Source organism: Heliconius melpomene, chromosome 4 (genome assembly GCF_056956725.1).
Source record: "Heliconius melpomene rosina isolate 202511_hmr_F chromosome 4, ASM5695672v1, whole genome shotgun sequence".
NCBI classification, from domain to species: Eukaryota; Metazoa; Arthropoda; class Insecta; order Lepidoptera; family Nymphalidae; genus Heliconius; species Heliconius melpomene.
The window spans coordinates 9,672,996-9,698,057 of record NC_140392.1 but is presented as its reverse complement, the minus strand read 5'-3'; the positions used below and the strand labels follow the sequence as shown (position 1 = coordinate 9,698,057).

At 38.3% G+C, this 25,062-nt stretch overlaps 1 protein-coding gene across 1 annotated transcript in view; it reads left to right on the top strand.

Moving 5' to 3' along the window:
- Positions 1 to 24,985, top strand: part of LOC146539708 (ras-specific guanine nucleotide-releasing factor 1-like) — a 35,915-nt gene extending 10,930 nt beyond the window's left edge. Inside the window, exons 6-34 of the mRNA XM_085208239.1 lie at positions 2,002 to 2,149; positions 2,445 to 2,564; positions 3,195 to 3,292; positions 3,571 to 3,628; positions 3,742 to 3,913; positions 4,312 to 4,505; positions 4,809 to 4,934; positions 5,196 to 5,298; positions 11,184 to 11,372; positions 11,772 to 11,873; positions 12,257 to 12,508; positions 12,748 to 12,933; positions 13,396 to 13,458; positions 13,650 to 13,717; positions 13,794 to 13,866; positions 14,109 to 14,377; positions 14,619 to 14,785; positions 14,997 to 15,099; positions 15,260 to 15,330; positions 15,630 to 15,650; positions 16,506 to 16,655; positions 16,920 to 17,118; positions 17,453 to 17,550; positions 17,889 to 18,022; positions 18,392 to 18,540; positions 19,019 to 19,098; positions 19,292 to 19,409; positions 19,494 to 19,562; positions 19,810 to 24,985. Of these exons, the coding sequence (XP_085064365.1) occupies positions 2,002 to 2,149; positions 2,445 to 2,564; positions 3,195 to 3,292; positions 3,571 to 3,628; positions 3,742 to 3,913; positions 4,312 to 4,505; positions 4,809 to 4,934; positions 5,196 to 5,298; positions 11,184 to 11,372; positions 11,772 to 11,873; positions 12,257 to 12,508; positions 12,748 to 12,933; positions 13,396 to 13,458; positions 13,650 to 13,717; positions 13,794 to 13,866; positions 14,109 to 14,377; positions 14,619 to 14,785; positions 14,997 to 15,099; positions 15,260 to 15,330; positions 15,630 to 15,650; positions 16,506 to 16,655; positions 16,920 to 17,118; positions 17,453 to 17,550; positions 17,889 to 18,022; positions 18,392 to 18,540; positions 19,019 to 19,098; positions 19,292 to 19,409; positions 19,494 to 19,562; positions 19,810 to 20,025 (3,796 nt within the window). The 3' untranslated portion in view covers positions 20,026 to 24,985. The remainder of the gene's footprint in view (positions 1 to 2,001; positions 2,150 to 2,444; positions 2,565 to 3,194; positions 3,293 to 3,570; positions 3,629 to 3,741; positions 3,914 to 4,311; positions 4,506 to 4,808; positions 4,935 to 5,195; positions 5,299 to 11,183; positions 11,373 to 11,771; positions 11,874 to 12,256; positions 12,509 to 12,747; positions 12,934 to 13,395; positions 13,459 to 13,649; positions 13,718 to 13,793; positions 13,867 to 14,108; positions 14,378 to 14,618; positions 14,786 to 14,996; positions 15,100 to 15,259; positions 15,331 to 15,629; positions 15,651 to 16,505; positions 16,656 to 16,919; positions 17,119 to 17,452; positions 17,551 to 17,888; positions 18,023 to 18,391; positions 18,541 to 19,018; positions 19,099 to 19,291; positions 19,410 to 19,493; positions 19,563 to 19,809) is intronic.
- The last annotated feature ends 77 nt before the right edge of the window (positions 24,986 to 25,062 follow it).

Genomic DNA, 25,062 nt, shown 5'->3' with positions numbered 1-25,062 from the left:
TATGATGAAATCATAGGCTAAAATTTGGCACAAAATATAGTATTATTAAATATACTCTTTATATATAAAAAATAATCAGATAATAACGTGTTCTCATAAATATGAAAAGAAAATTAGATATATTGCTATCTTCTTCCCTAAATATTAAGTGAGATTAGTTAGACATGAGGAAATAGCCTACATGTAATACGTGGATGGAAAATATTAATATTTGTAATTTGTATCCAATTGTTTATATGTAATGTTTATATGGCCTAAAGCAATATTATTACAAAAGAAAAGAAATAAATAAATATGAAGTAAGATAAAAGTATGGCCACTCAAGCAAATGAAGTATTTAGTTAAATTTATATTTTTATTTCTTCGCTCTGGTGTCGAGGTAATTAATGGATTATTGGCATATATTTATAATAAAAAAAATCAGCTACTCCGTTCCCCACTTTCCGCCGAATTCTGAAGGTATTGCCTGTTTAATATTAATCTATTATTTATCATTATAAAGAAACAAAAGCAACGAACATTTCCATGTGAAAACATCCTTAAATTCCTCTGGCCCGATATACCTGGGTGTGCGTCATTTGAGAGGGTTGCCATGGCAGCCGGGTCGAGGACGCACTGACATTTGCGAGCTCCGCCCGCCTCTGTTATCCTGAATTATTAAAGCTTTAAGATCATAAACGAGAAGATATTCTAAACTTCCCGTTGGGTAACAAAACTTATTCTTACGTAAGTTGCCGCCTTAACTTTAGATTCCGGAAAGGCGGTGTATTATTAACGTAACCGCTATCTAACGACCTATAGGTAGAGTTTTAAACAATTGTTTTTGTTTATATCTACTATTTATGTTGGATGCTTTTCATTGTGAAATTTTCAATAAAAGCTCGGTTTATGAAGTTTTGTTTTGAATTTCTAAAGGGTTTTATGAGAATGGGTTTTTAGTGATAAATAGGTAAAATGTTCGCTGCGGTCTTCTTATTTTTTGAAGTACAAGGGAGAAGGAAGTGGTAGGTTACTTTCAAATTTTCTTCACTTTTCAAGAAGATAATGAAAGCCGAAGTGCGCAATAAGGAATTCGTGTATATGTTTTATATTATTATTAACAAAAATATTCCCAAAAGTAGAAATTATGTGTTTTGAGTGGCGAAATATAACGAAATGGAAATAATATTTTTTAGATGTATAAAACTTTGGTCTGTCTGTCTGATTTCATGTTTGCCCGGACTCATCTGGGCAATAGCCGCACTAGGATTTCACTGACCGATGAATTTTGCTTATTGTGATGTGTACTATTATGAAATAATAATTATTTAAACTGTTTTGTGTATATTATTTAAGTAAAGGGAACATAATATACACGCGTTTACACTCAGATGCTGTGTCGCTGTATCTTGTTATTATATTTCAAAGATTATCTCCGTTATAAACAGCTACTGTGAATTTCTTGGCAAATTTAATCAACAGAATCTCCTTAAATGTTCCATTAGATGGCTGCTGCCGTTACTGAAATTTTCATGTAAATTTTTCGGAATGGTTGTTTATATATTGTCATTTCTTCGCTCTGGTGTCGATGCAAAGCGCGGCGTTGAATTCCGCCACTCAACAACACGCTATAGATATAGTTGAAAAAAAACTGTCATAAGAGGTATATACTACGTAGGTAATAACTCTTTGAGAGTAATAACTTTCGTGACTTATCTATAATCTCTTATGTCTTTGGAAATTTACATACTTAAAGCCGTGCTGGATGTAAGAATACTGCATAATTAGTATTAAATACTCCTTTCTCCGCATGATTTCGGAACACTGCATGCTGAATGGAAGATCTTCCTCGAGAGGGAACCAAACCTACAATCATTGCGATTGCAGATGTCTCTCCGCTCCACAGATACATATTTGATATATTTTTAAATTTAAACCAATTACAATCGTTTCTTTACTTCTTATCAAATATTTAATGTATATTTAAATACTTTGCAATTAATAACTCAAAACTCTTTAAAGTTTCAACAAACTGCTACTACAAAAGGAGGAATTAGAACAGAAGCAGTTACATCTGTTGCAAGTGGTCGAGAGCGAGAGGACGTCGCGGTGGCAGTACGCGCAGCAGTGCGATGAGCTGGCTTGCGAAGTGAAGAAACTTAGGACTGAGGTACGAATAAAAGCACTGTCTTTCACATATATACTCGTATAGCGTAATTTTTTTTTATATAGCGTAATTGCTTTTTTTTTAGTAACTTCAAGTTGTGTCAATCGATTATCTAATACATTTTTTTAAATTCGAGCTAGCAGTTCCTGAGATCAGCGCGTATCCAAACGAATTCTTTAATTCTTCCTTAATATATTAGTATAGATTATATTTCTATACAGATATATTTTTTCCTTTTTCATGTCAACTAAAACTTAAAAAACTCATAAAATATATCAAACTTCACAAACTTTCCCAGCTATGCGCGTACAAAAGGGAACACGAGCCAGCCACTCGCACGGCATCCACTACCAGCCTCTCGCCCACCGACTCCGACGACATCGACCCCATTGAGTTGAGGAAGATTAAAAAAGTTCAGGTAAAAAGTATTTTTAACTACGTTCACTTTATATGGGATGGTCCATTATTGAAATATATTATAGGCGCAGTGGTGATTGACTACACGCGATGTTTGTGAGTTTAATTCCCATTTAGAATGTTTCTACAAGGCCGTCGTAGCGCAGCGGCAAAAGGGTGTGACTGTAACGCGATGATTGCGGATTCGATCCTCACTCGAGGAAGTGAAATATTTCCATTTCTTCGCTCTGGTGTCGAGGCAAAGCGCAGTAGAGTTCTGCCACTCAACACGCAATGCCTCTAGAATTCGGCAGAAAGTGGAGAACGGAGTGTCTTAACACTAGATTCCCTTCTGTGTGCGGGAAACAACGTGAAGCTGATTTAGAATGTTTTTACATTATACGTACCTACTCGTATGAGGGCAGTCATGGGCGTCAAAGTTGAGAATAAAGTTTCTGTCTAGTGTTTTATCTTTTAGATATAGAGAAGCTACGTGTTAGAAAACTTCATCTATTTTCGGCCCCTTCATTTTGTGTGAGATGAGAGTTGATTCGGACTAAACATTATTTCATAATAGAATTGAGAGGAAAGAAATATTTTTCTCGTAAGATAATATTTTTATATTATTGACATTATTTTTGATATATTTTAGAGCTTTTTCCGAGGCTGGCTGTGCAGACGACGCTGGAAGCAAATAGTTGAGCAGTATATCAAGAGTCCACACGCAGAGAGTATGAGAAAGAGAAACAGGTTAGTGCGAAAATATCAAGTCTACGTCAAAGTTACAGCGACGACTATATCCAAGTTCGGATAAACGTTCTACAAACTCTGATTACAAAAACAGAGACAGTACTTTAACGATTTATGGGATCTGATTCTTCCAAAACTTTTTGGAAATTGGAAATTCCAGTTGTAGTAATTTCTTTTTAAATTAAAACAGTGTCGAAACATCAATTTCTTTAAATAATTTCATTGCACATTGTACATTAATTAATAGCTTTTAAATCAACAAAAATGTTTTGTTTCAGTCTTGTTTTTAAAATGGTTGAAGCAGAAGAAGAATACCTGGAGCAAATGGAAATTTTGGTAAGAGGTTAATTTTTCGTATAATCTGAGGCAACGTGTTTCCAATCGATTAATCGATCAATTAATTTATTAATATGTAAAGTAGCGACTTTATAACTAAAGTAACATTTTAGGTAACATGCTACCTTCGACCTTTCAAAATGGCGGCCAGTTCGAAGAAACCGCCGTGTACCCACGAGGATGTCAATTCTATATTTCTGAACAGCGAGACCGTGTTATTCCTTCATCAGATCTTCTTTAAGGGTCTCACGTCGAGGATGGAGTCCTGGCCTACACTCGTTCTAGGTGATTATAAATATAAGTTTAAATATTTATTATTTGCCTTAAAATAATACATTTATTTCATAAGATTTCATTTCCTTTTAGTATCCACAAAAAAAAAGAAAAGTGAAAATAAAGATTAATTTACATTTTTAGTCTAACAGTTATTTTAACAAAAATTATATATTCATTCATAGATAATTATTTTTTATTATGTCCCTGACAAAGAGACATGAGCTGAAATCGCATAAACATGACAACTATTTTATGTACTCTCAGTAATAACAATAGGATCATCTTACTATCTTATTTAATTTGCCTGAAAATATAAAATATCATAAATTCCAATTGCTAGTATTTACAAACACCAATATTTAGTCCAACAACAAAAGACCGCAAAACTTAGGTATTCTTCCATACAGGAGATCTATTCGACATGTTGCTGCCAATGCTGACCATCTACCAGGAGTACGTCCGGAACCACCACTACTCCCTGCAAGTCCTCACCGAGTGTAAGCAGAGTCAGCCGTTTACACAACTGCTCGCGAGGTTGGAAAGCAAGCCAGCTTGCCAGGGACGATCCTTGGAGACTTTTCTTACTTATCCTATGCATCAGGTTAGTAATTATAGTAGTATTCAAATAATGTGTATATTAAATTAATATTAATAATTTGTGGTCGGCATTTAGGTCCCCAGTAAATTTTATTTGGAAACTATAATTGAAATTAATAAAGTATGTGTTTTAATAAACGGGAAGATTGTGGGTCCAATCTCAGAGGATGTTTTAATTTATTTTCTATGGGTGGTTTCTGTGTTCGACTTGTTTCTATCTCATATAAAAAAATAGAAAGCAGAGTTACTAAAAAAAGTTAGTAAAAAAGCTATCTATTATTTCATAATCTAATTCCTCTCCCCACAGATACCGCGCTACATAATAACCCTACACGAACTGCTCGCGCACACACCGCACGACCACGTGGAGCGCCGCAGCCTGCAGCACGCACGCGCGCAGCTCGAGGAACTATCACGGCAGATGCACGATGAGGTATTGGCTTACCTAAAATTACATTTGCTAATATTTTTGTATTGTAATTGTTTCAGGCGGATGAAGCTAATCTTGATGTATAAAAGGGATTGTTTATGAAATGGGTTGTGAATTAATAAATCATCAAATATTTTGTAAGTTACAGATTTTAGAAATGATGGAATTAACATATAGTAATATTGAAACATTTCACAATCATTTTGAAACTATTTTTTTTTATTATTATTGGATTGGACTCAATTAAAATTTTTTTATTAAAAGGTGAGCGAAACAGAAAACTTGAGGAAGAACTTGGCGGTTGAACGTATGATCATAGAGGGATGTGACATTCTTCTGGACGTCAATCAAGTATTTATTCGACAAGGTAAGTTGATTTTAGTACAAAAATTTTAATGATAGCTGTTTGCAAAATTACGAGTAAAAATATCTTAAACTTTTGTTTTAAAACTATTTTATTAAAATAAAATACAATTTTTATTAAAATTAGTTATTAACTATAAGAGTGCTGGTAGTGGAATCCGCCTTATCCTGAATCCTGAATCTCTTTCCTCCAGCGCCATGGCGCTGGGAAACGGCAGCTGGGCGGATGCCCTCTCGCCGTGGTTTCTGGCGGCGGCCATTACTATGACCGCGTCATTGTGATGGGCACTAGGCCCGGTAGAGTTGTGTCTGCCAGGGCAGGCACAGTGCAGAGGAGGCAGGGTGAGGGGGGATGAGCATATGCCACCTGGGCGGTCAACCCAGCCAGGTGAGACTCGCGGTTACCCGCGAGAGGCCCAGCTTAGGCGACCAGCGACCGAGGTGACTGCTCAGGAATCGGAAACGGTGGGAGAGGGGGGGATAATATCCCTCGGCAGGCCTCTTCTCTCGTCTGGCGGTCGGGAGTGGAGTGGCGCGATGCTACGAAGATGCAGATGGTCCGATGCATCGGCACGGCGGAATGCGTTAGACGCGAGCCGGCCGATGTGAGCCTCCAGGCTTTCCATTTTGAGGTCTTTGTGGAGTGTTGAGTTGCGAACATAATATGGTGCCTGGGTCACTCGCCGTAAGGCGAGGTTCTGGACCACCTGCAGGATTCTTCTTTGGTTCGCGCTGACGAGGGCGTACCACGCCGGGCTAGCGTACGTCAAGTGAGGCCTGACATACGCCTTGTACAACGACAACTTTGTTCTTAATGGCAATCTTGATTGGAATAGCGGGCGCAACAGGATCAGCGCGGTTCTCGCTGCGGTGGCCGCTTTCTTGACATGCCCTGTCATGTTGAGTCTCCTGTCTATCACAACCCCCAGGTAGGTTGCTCGGCTGCTCCAGGGGACCTGCTGGCCCTGCAGGATCAGCGGAGGAGGCTGTCTCCGGGTATCAAAGCTGATCGCTTGGGTTTTCGCGATGTTCAGCTCGAGCCTCCACTCCACCAGCCAGTCCGGCAGCAGGTCGAGGGCGCGCTGTAGCTTCACGGCTGCATGTTTGGGGTTGAGCGACTTCGTAAACAGGGCGATGTCGTCGGCATAAAGTGCCAGCGTTGTGTCCTGTTGGATGGGGATGTCGTCGGTGTACAAGGCGTAGAGGGCTGGTGAAAGAATGCTGCCCTGTGGAACTCCGGCGGCTATTGGGTGGCTGGATGACCTCACACTCTCCACCCTTACCCTGAAGGTCCTGCCGTGGAGATAATCGGCCAGGATCTGCGCGACGTAGTGGGGGATGCCCGCGTTCAGCACTTTATACAGCAGCCCCGGATGCCACACGCGATCAAACGCGCGCGACACATCGAGGAAGGCTGCTGTGGCACTCTCCTTCCTGTTGAACGTTGTGGTCGCGTAATGCACCACTCTGGCTACCTGAAGAGTGGTGGAGTGCCCGCTACGGAAGCCAAACTGTTCGTTGCGCGGGTAGAAGTGCGCCTGGAGAAGCGGTAGTAGCAGCTTCTCGAACAGTTTGGCCACCGCACTGAGGAGGGTTATGGGCCGGTAGCTGTCTGCGATGCGGGGGTTCTTCCTTGCCTTGGGCAGCATAATGACCAGGCCCTCTTTCCACGCCCGGGGGAAGTATCCCAGGCGCAGAATGGCGTTGAAGAGCCTGGTCAGGGCGGCGATGAATTTGCGGGGTAGGTGGCGTAGAGCGCTATTTGTAACGCCATCCAAGCCTGGGGCCTTCTTCAGCTTTAGCTTCTTCACCGTTTTCGCGACGAGTTCAGGCGTGAAGAACGGAGGTGCAGGGAGTGGTCGCTCTGTGTTGGCCAAAATGCGGGCGACGTCAGCCTCCATCCGCGCATGGTGGGCGGGTCGTTTGCTGGCATTTGGTTGGAATGTGGCTGCTAAGTGTTCCACCAGTATCTCTGCTCTCTCCTCCGCGGAGTACCGGAGAGAGCCGTCAGGGTGCACCAAGGGATGAGTAGCGGGCTTCTTCTTGGTGAGTTGGCGACACAGACGGTTGAGGGAGGGCTGGTCCTCGTCAGCCTCCTCAATCCGGCGCTCCCACGCGTCGGCACCAACGTCGACGAGCGCTTTCCGTACGCGCTCTACGAGGCGATTGAGCCGGGTTTTCACTGCTGGGTCCCTGGTTTGTTGCCACTCAGAGTGTACCCTCCTCTTCCGCACGATGAGGGCGCGGACGCGTGCAGGGATGGGAGGCAGAGTGCGGGGTGTGGCGGCCGTTGAAGCTTCCTCCATCGCTTGCTGTATAGTCCCGGTGAGCCTAGCCTCGAGCCGGTCGATGTCCGCAGAGTCAACGATTGGCTCAGAGATGGGAGGCGTTAGGTGCTGAAGCTGCTCTTCCATGTTGGCTTCGAACCGCACCCAGGAGATCCGCCGTCCGGGTGGCGGGCCGCTGGCCAATGTCAGCCTGCCCCTGAGTGTAACTAGGACAGGCTGGTGGTCGGATCCGAAGGCATCTGGGAGGGTCTCAATGTCCATCGCGTCAAGCCCTCTGTGCACTACCAGGTCAATGGTGGTGGGCTGGTGAGTGCTGGCGTGGGAGTAGTGTGTCGGCTCGTCGGGACTCACTACTTCGTAACGATGGCGGATGGAATCTTGGTGCAGGCGGCATCCGGTGATGCAGGTCGTCCAGCACCTCCATGCGGGGTGCTTGGCGTTCCAATCCCCGGCCGCGAGTGTGGGGATGGAACTACCGAGCAACTGGTGCACCTCGCTGACTCGTAGGCGGTTGTTTCCGCCGGGGCGGTAAATGGCGTACATCCGTATGGCTTTGAAGCCGATGTGCACCTCGACGCCCAGAGACTGGAACGACTGGGCGTCGAGGTTGGGCAGCTGGTGGAACACGAGGTTGCGGCGGACGGCTACCAGCAGCCCGCGCCATGGATTTTCTGCCGGCGCATCCAACCGCAGGACGTGATACCCCGGCAAGTTGGAGGGGAGCGCTGGGTGGAGGTGCGTCTCGTTGATCAACGCGACGTCAACGCTGTTGTCGCGTAGAAGGTGTCGGAGAAAGGGCAGGCGACGGCGGAGTCCTGCGGCGTTCCAATAGAGTACGTGGGGGGCCTCAGGCGTGAAGGAGAAGGTTGCTCATCCCGCTTAGCACGCATTGGACAGGGTCACGACCCTCCTGCAAGGCAATGAGAACTTCCTTGAGGGTGTCGATGGCCCTGACGATGATAGCGTGCGTCGGCTGGCGGGATGTGGCCGATGTGGTTCTAGGCGCGGCATCAGGGGCCGCGGCTGTAGTCTTCAAGGAGGCAGCGAGGGGAGGGAGGGGCTCGCTGGCTTTTTGTCTCTTTGCCCTCTTCCCTCCCCTTTTCTTGAGTCTTCTGCCACCCTTCTCCGTAGCGGGATTGGCGGGGCCATGAGAGTGGCGGCTGCGTTCTCCGCTCCGACCGTGTTGGAGGAGACTAAGGGAGCTGAGGTCCTGGGTTTGCGGGTGGAATCTTCTTTCGTGAGGGCGACTGTGCCCGCCCTCTTGTTCTGGAGCTCCCTCTTGTATTGGGGGCAGGCTGAGAAGTTGGCGGGATGGGCGCCGCCACAGTTGGCGCACGTGGCGGGAATATCGAGGGGCCTCGGGCAATCGCGCGCGAGGTACTCTTCGCCGCACCTCACGCAAGCCAGCCGCCGGTGGCACCCGTGGCTGGAGTGCCGGAATGCCTGGCAGCGGTGACACTGCGCCGGGCCCCTCTTGCTCCTCCAGGCTTCTATTTTGATACCTGGCATGAATAACAACTCCGTCACGCTGTAGATGCCAGGTATCAGGTCCGGGGTGTTCGTCAGGATGGCGAGGAAGATGCACCCGGGCCTCCCCTTCCTCGCTTTAATTGGACGCACGTATTCGGCAGTGAAGCCGAGATCCGCCAGGGCATCGGTTATTTCTTCCGGGGTAGTAGTGACGGGTAGCCCCCTGATGGCTACCTTCTTGCTTTTCTCCGCCGGGAGGGCATAGGAGAACCAGGATATGGCCTCGCTCTTCTCGAGCTCGGAGAGGTACCGCTGTATTACACGGTACTCATTCTCCGAGCTGGGTGAAAAACGCACCCCTCTACCGAAGGGGCGCGCGTTAGGTGCTTGTCCCAATTTGTTGTGGAGCGACCGGAAATGAGTCGCCCAATTTGGCATATTCTCCACTATCAGCGGGGGATAGCGCGGCTTGGGTGTTACAGAGGTCGCAGTGGTTGGCGCATCCTGTGTCACCCGGCTTGGGCCAGGTGCCCGGAGCGCGTCGGCGAACGTTGAGCTCGAAGTGGTGGTCGCTGTGGTTACGGTACCCGATGCCTGGTCCGACGTGGAAGCAACTGTAGTTGGAGGAACGAGGAGTGGCATGTCCTTGCCGACCCTGCCTCCCTCTGGGCGTTTTCTTGATTCAGGCCGGCTGGCCTGGATGGTCACCGGGCAGTGGCGCTTTCCAGTGCCTGGGATTTCGTACTCTGCAGTGCGTTGACGGCGCACCGGTGTCAGGTACATGGGCTGCGACTGCGTCTGGTCCAACGCTCGAGCACGGTCGTTTAGGAACACGGCCATGTGTTCCATCAGCTCCCGACTCAGCGCGCCATTGTGCTTGAGTTCCGCCAAAACTACCATGTCCCTGTTCAGTGAAGATTGCGGGGACATGGTATTGTCCAGCACCCTGGAGGGCGCGGAGGGGGAGCGCTTCTTCAGCTCCTGGTGTCGGTGGGTGCTGCGCGAGGCCCTGGGTGCCTGGCCTGGGGAAGGCGAGGCGGCTGGTGCGGGCGTCGATCCCGCGAGGCACGGCGCGCCAGGTTGCGCCGCGGAGAGAGAGGGCTCCCTCGACGTGGTCCCATGGTCCATTGCCTGCACGGGTACGCCGTACAGCGCAGTGGAGCGCGGGGGCCGGGTGCCGCTGGTTGCGGCGGTGTCTGCGGCCGCAGTAGGGGACGGCGGCTGGTGGGTGCTCATTCCTATGAGCACGGGAGGCAGCAGCAGTTGACTGTCCTCACAACCCTTCTGCCCATCTCGGTCCGGGCAGGGAGTCCAAGGGGAAGGGGTTCCCCTCCGCACAGGCCAGTGCGGGCGAAGTTCCTCCTTATTTGGTCACAAATAAGGTGAGAGCTTCTTGGTGTGGTCCTCGGGTTCGGGTGAGCTTGCTTCGGTCCGGTCTTCTTCGGGTAGTGATGAGTACTTGATCCTAAGCAGGTAACAGTCAGGCTGATCCGCCTTATCCCTGAGGTTAGTCGGCTTTAATACAAATTCGGGTGTCCCCACCCCTTTGGCTCGTTTCCCACGATGCTTTGTTTCTCAGGGAGTTATTATTAGAAATTTCCTCGAAGTCGGAAATCAGCGAGCCTATTGTCATCGACATCCAAATGTTCATGTGCCCCAACATGTGCAGCAGGGTTCTCGTAATGCATTTAAAGGACTTTCTCTCGGAGTCATAAATCTACCAAGGGCCCACATGCCGTCGGGCACTTGTTTTATATTTATTATCTTTTATTTAAACCATGTGTTACAACAATGTTAGACTAGGTTGACTTACGTAAGCATAGTACTCCAAAATTGACAGTTATTGTACCGCCTGGTTGGTTATGGACCTTTCGAATAAATTTAAATATAGGCACAGATGTAATACACTTATCCCCAAGCTGCCTAACCAGAATGGAGCTAATTATAACAAAGAAAATATCCCTTGAGGAAACGATTCACTAATGAATTAGACTATTTTATGCAATATTTAATATCAGTACTCATTGGTTATATATTTGCATTTGCAATCCTTTTGATGATTAAATAGTTATTTATTGTTATATTAATTAATAAACATTTTAGAAATTCATGCTTATTACTATATCGCCAGGAACACTATCCCAAGTAGTAGGCAAGGGCCGCCGCGCTAACCTCCAAGCGCGTCAGGCCTTCCTCTTTAGCAACCATCTCCTCCTGACCACCCGGGCGGCGGGCGGGAGGCTGCATCTACCCTCAAACGGGAGGCTACCGTTACACGATGCTCTGCTTATAGAGGACCCGTCGAACCGCGAGGAGGATGGTAATATGTATATTTTACAAGCCCTTGTGTAATTTTGGCTAACTTATAGTAAAATTACAATTTAAAGTACTTGGAATTCCAATAAATAATATACTATATAAATACCTTTTCTTTCAATAGGGACTAGTGAAATAACACGTCTTATGAATCTTTATCTGTGACTCTATCAATTCAAAAATAAAATAAATAAAAACTTCACGCTGTATCCCAGACATGGCAGGGTGGGCAAATTCATCCATTAAATCTTTTTTTTTTCATTTGTCTTTCATATCGTCGTGACAGTCAGACGTAACACTACCTCACGTTTCCTTGGATGATCTGCTCTTATAGAGTACTTTAATTTATTTTATAATTTTTATTTTTATGTTTTAAATTAATAGGATATTTTCAATTTTATAGATTCCAAACCAACATGCAATTCTCCCAGCGCGGAAATCTATCAGAATAAAGATTTCAAGATACTCGTTGAGGTCAAAGGCGAACAGATCTGTGCTCATTTAGGTATTATATTCTGTTAATAATAATATTCTTAAAAATGCAAAAAAATCTCGGATCATAATTTTAACATTTGATTTACGCCCAATGTTAATAACCAATCCTAATCCAAAAATTGCTACCATAGATTGAAATAGACAGAGATGGAGGTAGGCATGCAGGTTAGTGATTGGATAGACATGTCGGACAGTACGAGATAGACGTTAACTGGAGATAGGAGATACATTATTAATATTGGGCGATAGACAACTCCTTATTTTCTTACGTTAGCGTTGATAGCTAATGTTTTTTTAACATATTCTTTAAATGTCAGAAAGGACATGAAGATTATGAATGTTACTTATACAAAAAATATAACTTAAATAATAGCTATCTTTTAAAATCAACAGTCGCAGCAACAATGGAAGAGAAAGCGGGATGGACGAGTGAACTAGCACAATGTATGGAGAGCGCGGCGCTTACAGAACTTCTACGGGCTTGCGGCTCTTGCGGCGCGTCTTCTGCTTCTCTACCCGCGTGCAGATCAGATCGCGCACTCTTTACAGATGATGTAGACATCAGATTTAGTAGAACTTTGAATTCTTGTAAAGTCCCTCAAATACGATCTGCTACGCCACAGCGTTTGTTGCAACGTTTGACTGGTAAGTTATAATTATGTTAACTTAATTTAATTTAGCTTCACGCTGTATCCCTAGCGGTGTAGTCAGAGAGAATGGACCAAATAATACCTCTTTCGCCTAGTCCAGTGTCATCAACCTCTTCATACATGTTCTCCGGGGGCCGTCATGCTTTTTACGTGACCTTCCTCCAGTATCTTCGATATTTTTTACCATCCAAATGACAAATATCTCTTAATATTATTCAAGAATTCACTTTTCAGATCTCCGTTTCTTATCAGTGGATTTCCTCAATACCTTTCTTTTAACGTATCGAGTGTTCACGGATGGAGTGACAGTGTTGGAGGCTCTACAGCAGGTGTTCTATGAGCAATCACAGCAGGACATGGAGTTGGCGCCTCCTATTGAAAGCTCGGCAAGGAAAACCAGCGCTGCTAGTACTGTTTCAGGTATTTACTTGTAATAACAAAATATTTCTAGGTTTGTGTACAACAAACGGTAATATTTAGAAATACATACAAAACGACATTTAGTTTTTTACTTCGTTTATTTGTTTATTTTAGAGACGTTAGATGTTAAATGGCGGCCACACTATGGTTTGTAATTATAATAATTTCTTTGAACGATAAGGGATACATCACGTAGCCAGTATTTGTACCTTCAAACATTTTATGAAAACTAAATATTTATGACAGTTATCTAAAAATATTTATATTATCAGTAAGGTTGTAGGACAACATGCTGTCAGCTTTTAAAAGATTCTGCGTATAGGTCCAATTAAATATTGGACCTCTACCTCATCTATTCATATTGCTTAATTGGTTTTTGGTTCCTATTGTATTCTATTTATAAAGAAAATTAGTGTTTTTTTTAGTTCAATTCATTTTTTGTACACAAATATTTTGTTATAGGATATGGATCGGAATACAGCGAGAGAGATTGGCAGTCACGATTTTGGAAAGGATCACGAAAAAGTAATGTCATTAAAATTAAAGTAAACTCATGGATTTGTTTTACCAATGTACATATAATAAATTTATATAATCGTTTAACAATGACGGCGTCCCATCCCTATCATTAAATGAAAATGAATTTCATAATTTCGTCTTATTGTTATTATAAATTATTTATTAATAATATAATGACTTAAAATCTCTTATTTTAGGTGAAGAAGATGATAAGCTATCACCTTATTTAATGGCACCTTCACGACGAACTTCAATGGTTGCTAAAGTTAGTACTAAATAGCTAGAAATTTTATTTTTATTTATATGTTTATAATAAAAAAAAATCTCATGTTTATTTTTAGCAAGAAGAGGATACAAGTCATTTACAAATACCGAAAATAATGGCGACTTCTTCAAGCAATGAAACTCTTAAAGGTAAAAGTATGTTCATTCTCTTCGATTTCTTTTCTACCTATGTTAATAGTACAATAAAAAAAATCAATTACTAATTATATTCACAAATACCCCATCTTAAATTTTGTGATCCTTCCTATAATTAGATTGAACCAAATAAAATAAAATTATACAATGTAAATATTTCTACGAACATTAATTGTTGGGTCTAGATGGCGTTATTATTTTTGCTGCTTCTAAAACATACTTTCATTTCATATAAGGGCCATCACCATCTTCTCCTGGAGCGCAAAGCTCAGTAACACTAGTAGGCAGTCCAAAGAAATCAAGTCCAGTGGAACCCACTACTAAAAAAGAAAAATCACCGACCAAAGACACACCAAAAACTATAACTAAGGACGAAAGTATAGAACTAGTGGATCAAAGCGACGAAGATATAAAATATAAGGAGGAAATTAAAGAAAAAGAAAAACCGAAATACAAAATAGACGATAAATTCAAAATATCGCAACGTTTTTCCGAAGTTTGTAATGTGAGTACAATTTTTAAACCATTATCAGGTTCATTGCGTTTGAATAACGTTTGAGCTTTGATATTCTTGTTCCTTTTTGTGATCAAAAAGAACAAGATAATGACGGTGGAGGAGAAACTATGAGGCAGAAAGTCGGGAACGAAGAAAATGTATTGATCGGAACGGAGTGTCCTAACACTAGATTCTCAGTTTCGATCTGCCTACCGTGTATAGTGTTTAAAGCGTATTAATCTATTTGTAGCGAGTACGCACGATGTCTGAGAGTCCCCGCCGCCTGCACCCGGCGGGCATATCGGCGCAGGAGGCGCGGCGGCGCTCTGAGGGCGCGCGCGAGACCACCAACGAGACCGCGGAGCCGAGACGCGCCTCCGACACACTTGCGAGGTCGCTGCCGAGACGGTCTGTGAGGTATATAACCTGTACCTGTGGGTACCTGTATATTTTGTTTGAGTGTTTTAATTTGATAAGTATTTATCAATGTGGTCCATTTATTTAACTATTCGTGAAATGCTTAACATGTAAGATAAAGAACTTTTAAAAAGTATATGTATTTTGTAAATAAATATCTCCTTGAAAGACTTTTAGTCATATAACTTAAAAATTATTTTCGTATCCTTAGTGAAAGGCGATGCACAAATTCGTCAATAAACAGTGAAAGGCGTCGCTACTGGGGAGGCTCTGAGCCACGGACTTCGGTCACGTCTCAAATATCCCAAATTCAGGTATGTTTAATTTTAAATATTATTTAATTATTATTTAGAAAGTTTTAGTATTTTAGAGGATTTATCATAAATATAAGTAGATTTACTGGTTGTCTCTCAATAGGTAATAGAATTAGCTACGTATATTTTGGATTTATAGGAAAAATTATAATTTTATCAGAACTATCGACGCGAAACCAGCCAACCCAAGGCGGGAGTCGTCATCACATCATTCCGTCAATCACACAGAAGGTATAAATCAATTTAAAAAGGATTTCAAAAACATATTTTCTAATAACAAATGCACAACAGGATCTCATTTATAAGTGTTGTAGCATGTAATACATTTTTATCTTTGATCTAAAGAAAATCATTCATTGACCAGTTAACTTCTGCACGGTGGTCCATTTCATTATAAATTCTTGAACATCTGAACATGCTATCGACTCTTTCAACTTCATTTATACGAATAGTTACAAATTAGATTTTAAAGTTTTGTGAATTGGCTATAGATTTTGTATGATATTTATTTATGAGCATTCGTTTAACAGCTTTGGAAAAGACCTGTTTTGGTGAGTTCGCGGAGGAGGTAAACGTAGACAAGACTAGTAGACTTGAATAGAGAAACCTTGAAAGATTGCTTAAATTAGATGATTTTACAATTTTATCCTCTTGTACATTTTTTTTCTAATCGCATCTGGAATGTAGACCTGAATGAATATGACAACAAAATCAAATGAAAATATGAATTTATGTTCCCCAATCCACTGAAAGACTTTATGATCCACATAATATTGCCCAAATTGCCCAAAAATATCAGAAACCAAACTTTTATCTTTTTATTTAAATTAAAAATGACTACCAACCTATTGTATAAATGTATTCTACTGACCTTTTTTATTCTAAATATTAATAATGTGATAAATTTAGAGACAATTTTCTATTAATGGCTTGCTATAGATGACAGTACCTACTAGCGATTTTTCCTGTAGAAAAAGTGTATGTAGAAACGCCTTGCTTCAATTAGAAAGAAAGGCAAATAAGCATAGAATGACGCGTAAGCAGTAATACAAGACACCAGTAAATATAGACATTAGTCACACATTTGTAATATTTTTAGTGAAAGTATAGCAGAAAGAAGTCAAAATTCTAATTTAATTATAATATATACATTAAAATACTCTCTAATCTCTTCTTTCTTTTTACTTTCTATTTTAACTTCTCTTATCTGATTCCTTAGTTAATCTTACCTTATCGCATGATTAGCATTTTCCTGTGTCGTCTTCACATTTCTCTACTATCACACTGCATCTTTTTCAGGTGTTATTTCCTTTTATATTTTTATACTTATAAGAATTTGTCGTCCGTTTAAAAAAATATTCAAAATTGTTCAAATTTGTAAAACTACATAATTGTATATTATATAGGAGTAGTACGTCTACTGCAGCTGCTGCCTTTGCAGTAGCTACATCTGCATCATCGAACCCACGATCTCCCCCTGCTTCTTCACCACCAAAAGACAGACGGGACTCTGTTATATCAACCGCTGCTACGATGAGAGTACTGAATGTTTTAAGGTTAGTTCACTGGTAATAATTATAACTAGCTACTCATTTCATGTCTGAATTAATATTAATTTATAGTATTGTTTAGAATTGCAAAAAATAAAAGATTTTCCAGAACTTTTCCATAAAAGACAGAAGACAAGAAAAAAATTCTCTTGTTGTGTATAATAAAAAAGTCTTAAAGAAACACATACTCAGTTAGATGAATAAGTATTTAAAAATTTCATTATTGTATCCTTTAAATCTATATTTGAGAACAATATACATTTTCTACAGGCATTGGGTCTCCAAGCATTCATCGGACTTCTGGTCGGACGACCGCCTCAGGGGGCTCACTATGGACTTTCTAAAGGAAATTGAAGCGAGTCCAGGCTTGTTGCCTGTGGAGCACAAATCTGCGGCACAGTTGGTGCGTTTGTTGGAGAGAGCGCCGGACACGAATGTGGATTTGGAAGCCTTGTTTGTACCACCTCGAGTAAGTTTAGATGTTTATTTCTTAATAGCACCTTTGATTTTCGCGATTTATTTAGAATATTTTATATTTTGTTACCTAAATAATTTATTAATCATAATAATTGAAAGCCACTCTATTTTTGAGATAACCTTTATAATGTGCGTTTGATTATCACTTGGGGATATATTTATAATTTAGTTTCGTTCGTTCTTTGGTCTATTTAAACAAACTGCAGCGATATTTTCCACCACCAAATACTATATTCACATATCGCTCAGTACATAATGGGTCTCTAATCTCTACAGAAGAAAAGAAATAGTAAATAATAATCATTCAATCACTACATCATTTTCAGATACCGACAAAAGAAAGTGTTGAGACTCTATCAGCTCTTGAGATCGCCGAGCAGATGACGTATTTGGACTATCAAATATTTAGTGCTATACATAGCGAGTAAGTTATATTTTAAAATTATAACACATTAATGATTAAGATAAATCAAAATTAATATACCTATACGTGATTAATATATAAAAATAAATAAAATATGTCTAATCAAGCGTAATTAACTCGTGAATCCATATTTAACGTCAAAAGTGCGGACGAAAAAATACAAAGAACAAAGGAAAAAATAATATTCAATAAAATAAAAAAAAAACATTTTAATATGTTAACGATAATAAAGTAGTAACTGAAACAATAGTACGCACGTAATAGCTTCTTTATTTAAGAAAGGAAAAATAAATAAATTAGAAATGATATGAATATCCATGTTAAAGTGTTTTGCATAGAGAGTTCCTGGGGCAGGCGTGGACGAAGGCGGACAAGGCGGAGCGCGCGCCTCACATACTGATGATGACGGCGCACTTCAATCATATCTCGAATCTAGTTATATCTGAGATATTGAAGAAATATACTTTGACTGGTATGATTTTATTATCTTAATTTTTTTTAGGTTCACGGTATATCCCGCAAATAGTAGGGTACGCAGAGGGAAAGAGTAGGGGAGGCCTAGCAATCTAGTGTTACGATATTCCGTTCTAATAAAGACACTTCCGTTCCCTACTTTCTAAGACACTAAGTCTCTAAAATGAGAGAATCAGAAATTATATGTTTTAGCAGGTGTCATATTGTTACTGTCAATCAATGTCAATATCTATCTATCTTTCTATAGAAGATATTTTAGATATTTATTGGTACATTTGCAACCATGCTAATGTAACGTTACAGGTATCGACAATGATATTTATTATTTACTAACATGATATAATTTCAACATTTAATATAATTGCAGGTCGTGTAGCAGCCATAGAGAAGTGGGCGGCGGTCGCGGACATAGCGCGGTGCCTGCATAACTTCAACGGCGTGCTGCAAGTGTGCGCCGCGCTGTCCAACACTTCCATCTACCGCCTTAAGAAGACTTGGGAGAAAGTGTCTAAGACTGTAATATTTTTTTGCATATATATTGAATTATAGAGTTTATAGTCTGAAAATTAAGTGTGTCATTTAGAATATGTGATAGATAGAAATGTCTATGAGAATAGGAATTGTGGTAAAAGTTCAAATTATTCTAATGCTTCAAAGTTTAGTATTTTAAGTTATGTTAAAAATCATATCATCCACTATTGGAGGCTAGTCGTGGTACAGGAGCGACAGACAGACGACAGATTGTCGGTCCAATGCACACTTGAGCAAATGAAATATTAAATATTTTCATTTCCTCGTTCTGGTAACTAGTCAAAGCGCGACGTTGAGTTCTGACACTCAACACGCAGTACACGCAGCACACAGCACTCCACCAGAATTCGACGAAAAGTGTGGAACAGAGTGTTTTAACACTAGGTTCCCAGGCTCCCCCTGTCTATCCTGCTGTGTGCGGAGTACAACTTGAAGTTAAAAAATACTACTGAATTCATTACAGAGTAAACAAACCATTGAAAAGATGCAAACACTCACATCGTCCGAGTGCAGATTTCGGGTTCTACGAGACGCCTTACATCGGTAAGTCTGTTGTTCTTCTTAATAATATAAACATCAATTTGTCTTAAAATAAAGGTGGAAAATGATTTTTATAGGGCAATATTTTCAAGAGTTGTTTATACATTCAGAAATGAAATTTTTATTTGTAATTTTTTTTTACTTATTAATAAGCATTGTAAATATTGTTATAGTTTTTTTTTATATTTTTACACAGATGCGATCCTCCTTGCATCCCTTACTTAGGCATGTATTTGTCAGACCTGTCCTTCATAGAAGAAGGCACTTCGAATCATACACCAGATGGACTTCTCAATTTCTCCAAGATGAGGATGGTGAGGAATATTTTTAATATATATCTTATTATAATTAACAATAATCATTTTTATAGTAACAAATGTTAAAATATATATTTTTAGATAGCGCACGTGATTCGGGAGATTAGAAACTTTCAGCAAACTCCATACAAGATTGACCATATTCCTAAGGTAAATATTTGTTTACAGCGTGATAGCAAAAATTCGTGCCGCATTTCGTTGAACCACTTCAAAGAAAATAAAATACTTTAAACATTACTGTAAATGAGAACCGAGCTCAAAATCAGGGTCCTTGTCACATAAATTATAATCTATGAATGAAAACGCCATCACGGGATCGCTGTTAAGATCACTCTCACAGTTGAGAGCGATTTAAAAATATTAGCCAACTCTAGACAGATCCCAATATACTCTACAGGTATGCGACTTCCTCCTGGACCGGTCGCTGGTGATCCCCGAGGAGCGGCAGTACACGCTGTCGCTGGAACTGGAGCCGCGCGCGCCACGGGGCTCCACGGGCGCGGCGGGCCTGCACCCGTTGCCTGCGTCGCCCGCCTCGCCCGCCGCGCAGCGCCGCCGCCGCGCCTCGCTCGCCGCCCTCGCGCCCCTCGCGCCGCTGAGAGGAGACCGATAAACGTTTGTTTACTTATTCATGTGTGATTTTACAAAATTTTATTTTTTAACCGACTTCTGTAAGAAAGGGAGGATATTAATTCGACTGTATTTTTTTTGGTTTGCTTGGTGAAAATGTTGTACGCTTAGTTTAACTGAATTTATTATTTTGTTCCTTTTAAAAAATAATATCCAAATACACACGTGTGTTTAAATATAATAATTATAAAATTTATTTTTTCTTTTTTCTCGATTAATATGTAATTGCTCTTATTTATGTCTTTTTTTATTTCCGAAAAGAAAGCGTGCAGTATTATTTCAACCAGTATTATATTTCTAAACTTTCTTTTACAAATATAGGTTTATATTACAATAGTAATTAACTGTTTTAAAGCGAAATAAGCGAGATTTTCAAATAAAATTATTTAAAAAACAATAAAAATATTATACACTGTTACTATTTAAAGTAAGTGTTATTAATAAAATGCTTCAAAATTACTTTAGCAACTATTTTATATGCCTCACAACTTTGCTCAACGTCAATTTATAAACAATTATGAACTTATAGACTTTTTCTATCCTTAAAAAAATCTTCGTGAAGTATTAAAATTAAAATTATTAAGTATTATTGAATTTTTGATATAAATACGTAGTAATGGTACCTTCGGCTATTTAGGTAATAGAAAATAGGGGTTAAGAAATGTTATGTTATGTCAAATACGTTGCAAAGCTTTACCTGAACAGGCCGTTGGAACCACAACCAATATGATTGATGCCATATATTTTAGACATTTAATACAAATTATAAACATGTGTATAATAGGATATACACTTCGTTCGTTAAATGAATTATTATATACCTCTCAGTATATTTTTTAAAGTAATGGACCTTAATTTATTATTTTACAATAATAATAATATATATAAATATGTTTTATTTTGACATATAAAATGATACAGATAATAGAATAATAATGCAAATAGTAAAACTAGCAACCGATGAGTTTTAATTTTTTTTAATAACAACATACATATCAAAGGAAAATATGATACAATATTATAATAATTTAAAAACTGATATTGTAGTTAATTATTAACTAATTAGTAGATGTTTTTATTATTTATATTTTTCTTCTGATTAATATTTTAAAAAACGCTATATAATAAAGTTTATCTACTTAAGAATAAGATGAAAATTAAACATAAATCACTATCATTTATATATTTAAATATAAAATTTTCATTTTGTTTTTTTTTTTTCATCTGTAATAATAGATTAGGTAATTATCTTATGTCATCTATTTAAAAAATAATGCATAATAATAATAAGTAAATGTATTAATTGTCGCCTGAATTTTACATAGTACCTATAAGTATTATATTCATAATATTTACGTAATTGTTGATTGAAATAAAACTATTTTTATTCAATAATATAGAGGGATTTTTTTTCAGAAATAATAAATATATGATTTGACTTGATTTTTATAAGATAATTTAACAGTCTAAGCTATATTATTTATTGAGTCTAAATATATTATACAATATACGAATATTTTAATATATTTTAAATTACCATTGTGCCAAACGTTACCTAAATCTGTTGAGCAGTTTCGCCATGGAGCATTCATTCGCCATTTTTTCATTAAAAAAAATAGTTTTATTTCAATATAATATGTAGGTAGGTATTTCTCAACCATACTTATTTAAAGTAACCTAAAGTGATTTCAAGTGAGAGTAAACGTCTAAGTCTTTTCTACGTCCTTTTCTAAGTCGTTTAATGTTAGTGTTATTGTTGATAGGAGCCTATACACAAATGTTTGTAGTTTAGAAATAATCACTTATTGATTACATGAAACATTACAGCGCAATCGTAATTAAACATGTTTTGTTATTTTTATATTTAACTTTCTTTTTTTGTTTAATTTTTTTTTTGTGTGACTGTAAAACCGACTCTTTTGGGTGCGATGCCCACTCGAGGAGATAAAATATTTATTTCAATGTATATTTCCATTTCTTCGCTCTGGTGTCGAGGCATAAGCGCGGCGTTGAGTTCTGCTACTCAATACGCAATGCCTTCTGAATTCGGCAGAAAGTGGGAACGGAATGTTACACTAGGTTCCCAGCTTCCCTAAGCCTATTGCCTACCCCACTATATGTGCGAGATACATCGTGAAGCTATTAAAAATAATAATTTTGTAAAAAAAGTTTCTTTAATCATACATAATTGTGTACTTTGGAGTTCCTCAGTTTATTGTTTAGTTACGATTGCTCCTCCTTCATTCCAAGTAAATGTTGTTGAAATATTGTGAATGAAATTATTATATATGTAATTCAAAATTATGTTTTAGAAATTGCCCATATATAAAAAAAATGTAGAGTTATAAATATATTATGATGAGGCTGTGACTGACATGCATACTAACAAACTATGTAAAATAAAAATAGTAACTTTTAAATATTTCCCCGGTTATTAAAAAAAATATTATTACTTAAGCAAAGTCACGTGATGGGGACGTCGGCATTATGCGGATGGAAAGTTAAAGAAGTAAGGGGAAAATAATTTAAATAATGTGTGTGTATGTCCACGTTTGTGAAGTTCCTTCTCGACTCAATTTCCATGACTTTGCTGATGCAAAGTGCTAGGCTTTTGAAATGATTTTCCAAAGCCAAGCCAAGTAAATGACGCCCCAATGACGCTACATTGCCAACGTCCCCATTATATCAACGTATTAATCTTATGATAATACCAACAAGCCACTGATGTAGAATTTTATTCTATTTAAAATAATCTTACTCATGTTGAAATTTTAGATGAAATTGACAAATTATTATAAGCTCAAAATTCTAGTAGTTTTGCCCTAAACCTCTGGTTGTATTGAGGGTAGACGTGGGATGTTGTTCACATTATACTTACATGTTGCTCCGACTTGTTATATGTAGTTATAAGAGAATACGGTTGTTTCGTATCGACTAGCTAATGTCACTGGTGTTGCTACTGGTTAAATGGAAAAAATATATTTCAATAATCAAATTAGACTAATTAAAACTTAACTCAATGAAACTAAACTAAATTCAACCCAAAATAATTGAATTTAGTTTTTTTAGACAAATAATTTAGTCTGAATCAGTGGCGTTAGCTAAATGGCGATATATTTTGATTATAATATTATTCTTCTTGTAAAAGCACAATTTTAAGGTATTGTAAATGTACACGAAAGGCTGTCTTGATTGTTTATGTACTATGCTCAACTTTTTATGGTAACTTAGATACCTAAGTCTGTAAATATATAAGCGTTTTCCGTTTGTTGAAATGTCTTCCCTTGCCTTTTAATATACTTGTTATATACATATGTATTTCTTATACACATTCCACTTTTAAAGAAATTGCACTTTAATTAAGTAGATCTCATGGAATAATATAATTTATTTATTAATGTTAGAAGATTTTATTTATTAAATACCAAAGACAAAATATTAGAATTACAGTAACTTAGTAACTTTATATTTAATTTTATAGACATATTATTATCCAACACGCAATTTGAACCTGTGAATGTTGTAATTTTAGATAGTGGTGATTGTTACGCTTAAGTACATAAAGTATATATATTATACATATATAACATAAAGATTCGAAACGCTTGAAGCCCTTATGAACAATTCTTATGAATATCAAAAAAAAAGTTATACGTAAGCTAAGTGTGTCATCGTCTACCTCTTCGCTTTATTCTAAATGACATTGTACTCATATGCTAACTCCTTCATTTGAATGTTATGAAAATGAATACGTTTTTTGTATGCTATTGATATTCATTACCATATTTTACTAGCTTTTTAAAAATGGACGTATAAAATATAAAACTGGATTTTTCGATTGTGCTTAATAAAATTCATAACAACAGTTACATAAAAACCGTTTGTTTCCTCAAATACATCACTGTAGTATATATATAGTACAAGGCAAAGCGCCGCATTGGGATCCGTCACTCAACACGAGATGTCTTAACATAAGGTTCCCTATACCTACCCTGCTACATGCAGGATACGGCGTGAAGCTAAAAAATATTGAATATTTATTACTAAACTATTTTGCTAAAACAAAACGATTTGCACAATGAAATGAATAAATCTAGGATCCGAAAGACGTATTCACTTATATATTTATATAGATATTTATTAAAATTTTGTAATTAATTGTGTTAGGTTAAATGTTGATTATAATATTGTAGTGTGAAATAAAGAGTATTTTTTCAAAGTAGCTTATATTTTTCAGTATTTAATACTTGTATTTTTGTAATTTATTTCTGTCAAAATTTGTTTTTTTTTGTTGAATATAGATTATAAATGTATTATAATATAATTAGATTCTTTTTTAATTTTAGAGATTGTCTAAAATTAAATTGATCAATTCGATCTTTATTGAAACTGAGCAAAGTATATATATTTTAAGACAAAAAAATATCATTTATTGATAATTAATAAACTAAAACGGGCAATAAAAATAGAAATCTAATTATATTTTCAATAAATTGTAATATTAGTATGAATGTAGTCTTTTCCTTATTATGTAAGAATGATTTAAAAAAAAGAAATAGATATATCACTTATTTTTACTGTCAAAATGTAAATCTTATTTGAAATTATTAACTCTAAAATATATAAATATTATTTGCGTAGCTTCTAGAATCTCTTGCGGAGTTTCTATAAGGACTGTATCACACTCAAATATGACTGAAAAAAAAAACAAAATATAAATAAATAAAAGTTTAGTTTATTAATTTTGACTGCAATATAAAATACTGTTTATTTATTTTAATTTCCGAAATACAACACAATCTAATTTACTTTAGAAAATAAAAAAAATGTTTTAAAAATGTAATATAATACTTGAGTGTGATACAATGGCGACTGTTGTTGGAAGTCTGACCTATATTGTTGTAATTTGATGAACCTAAATAAAGTTGTCATTGTAAAAAGTTTTTGGTGACTTTTATTTATTATGAAAGCATCCCCAATGCGTAATTAAAAAAGGAGAGATTGGACGCGGACTAAAGTT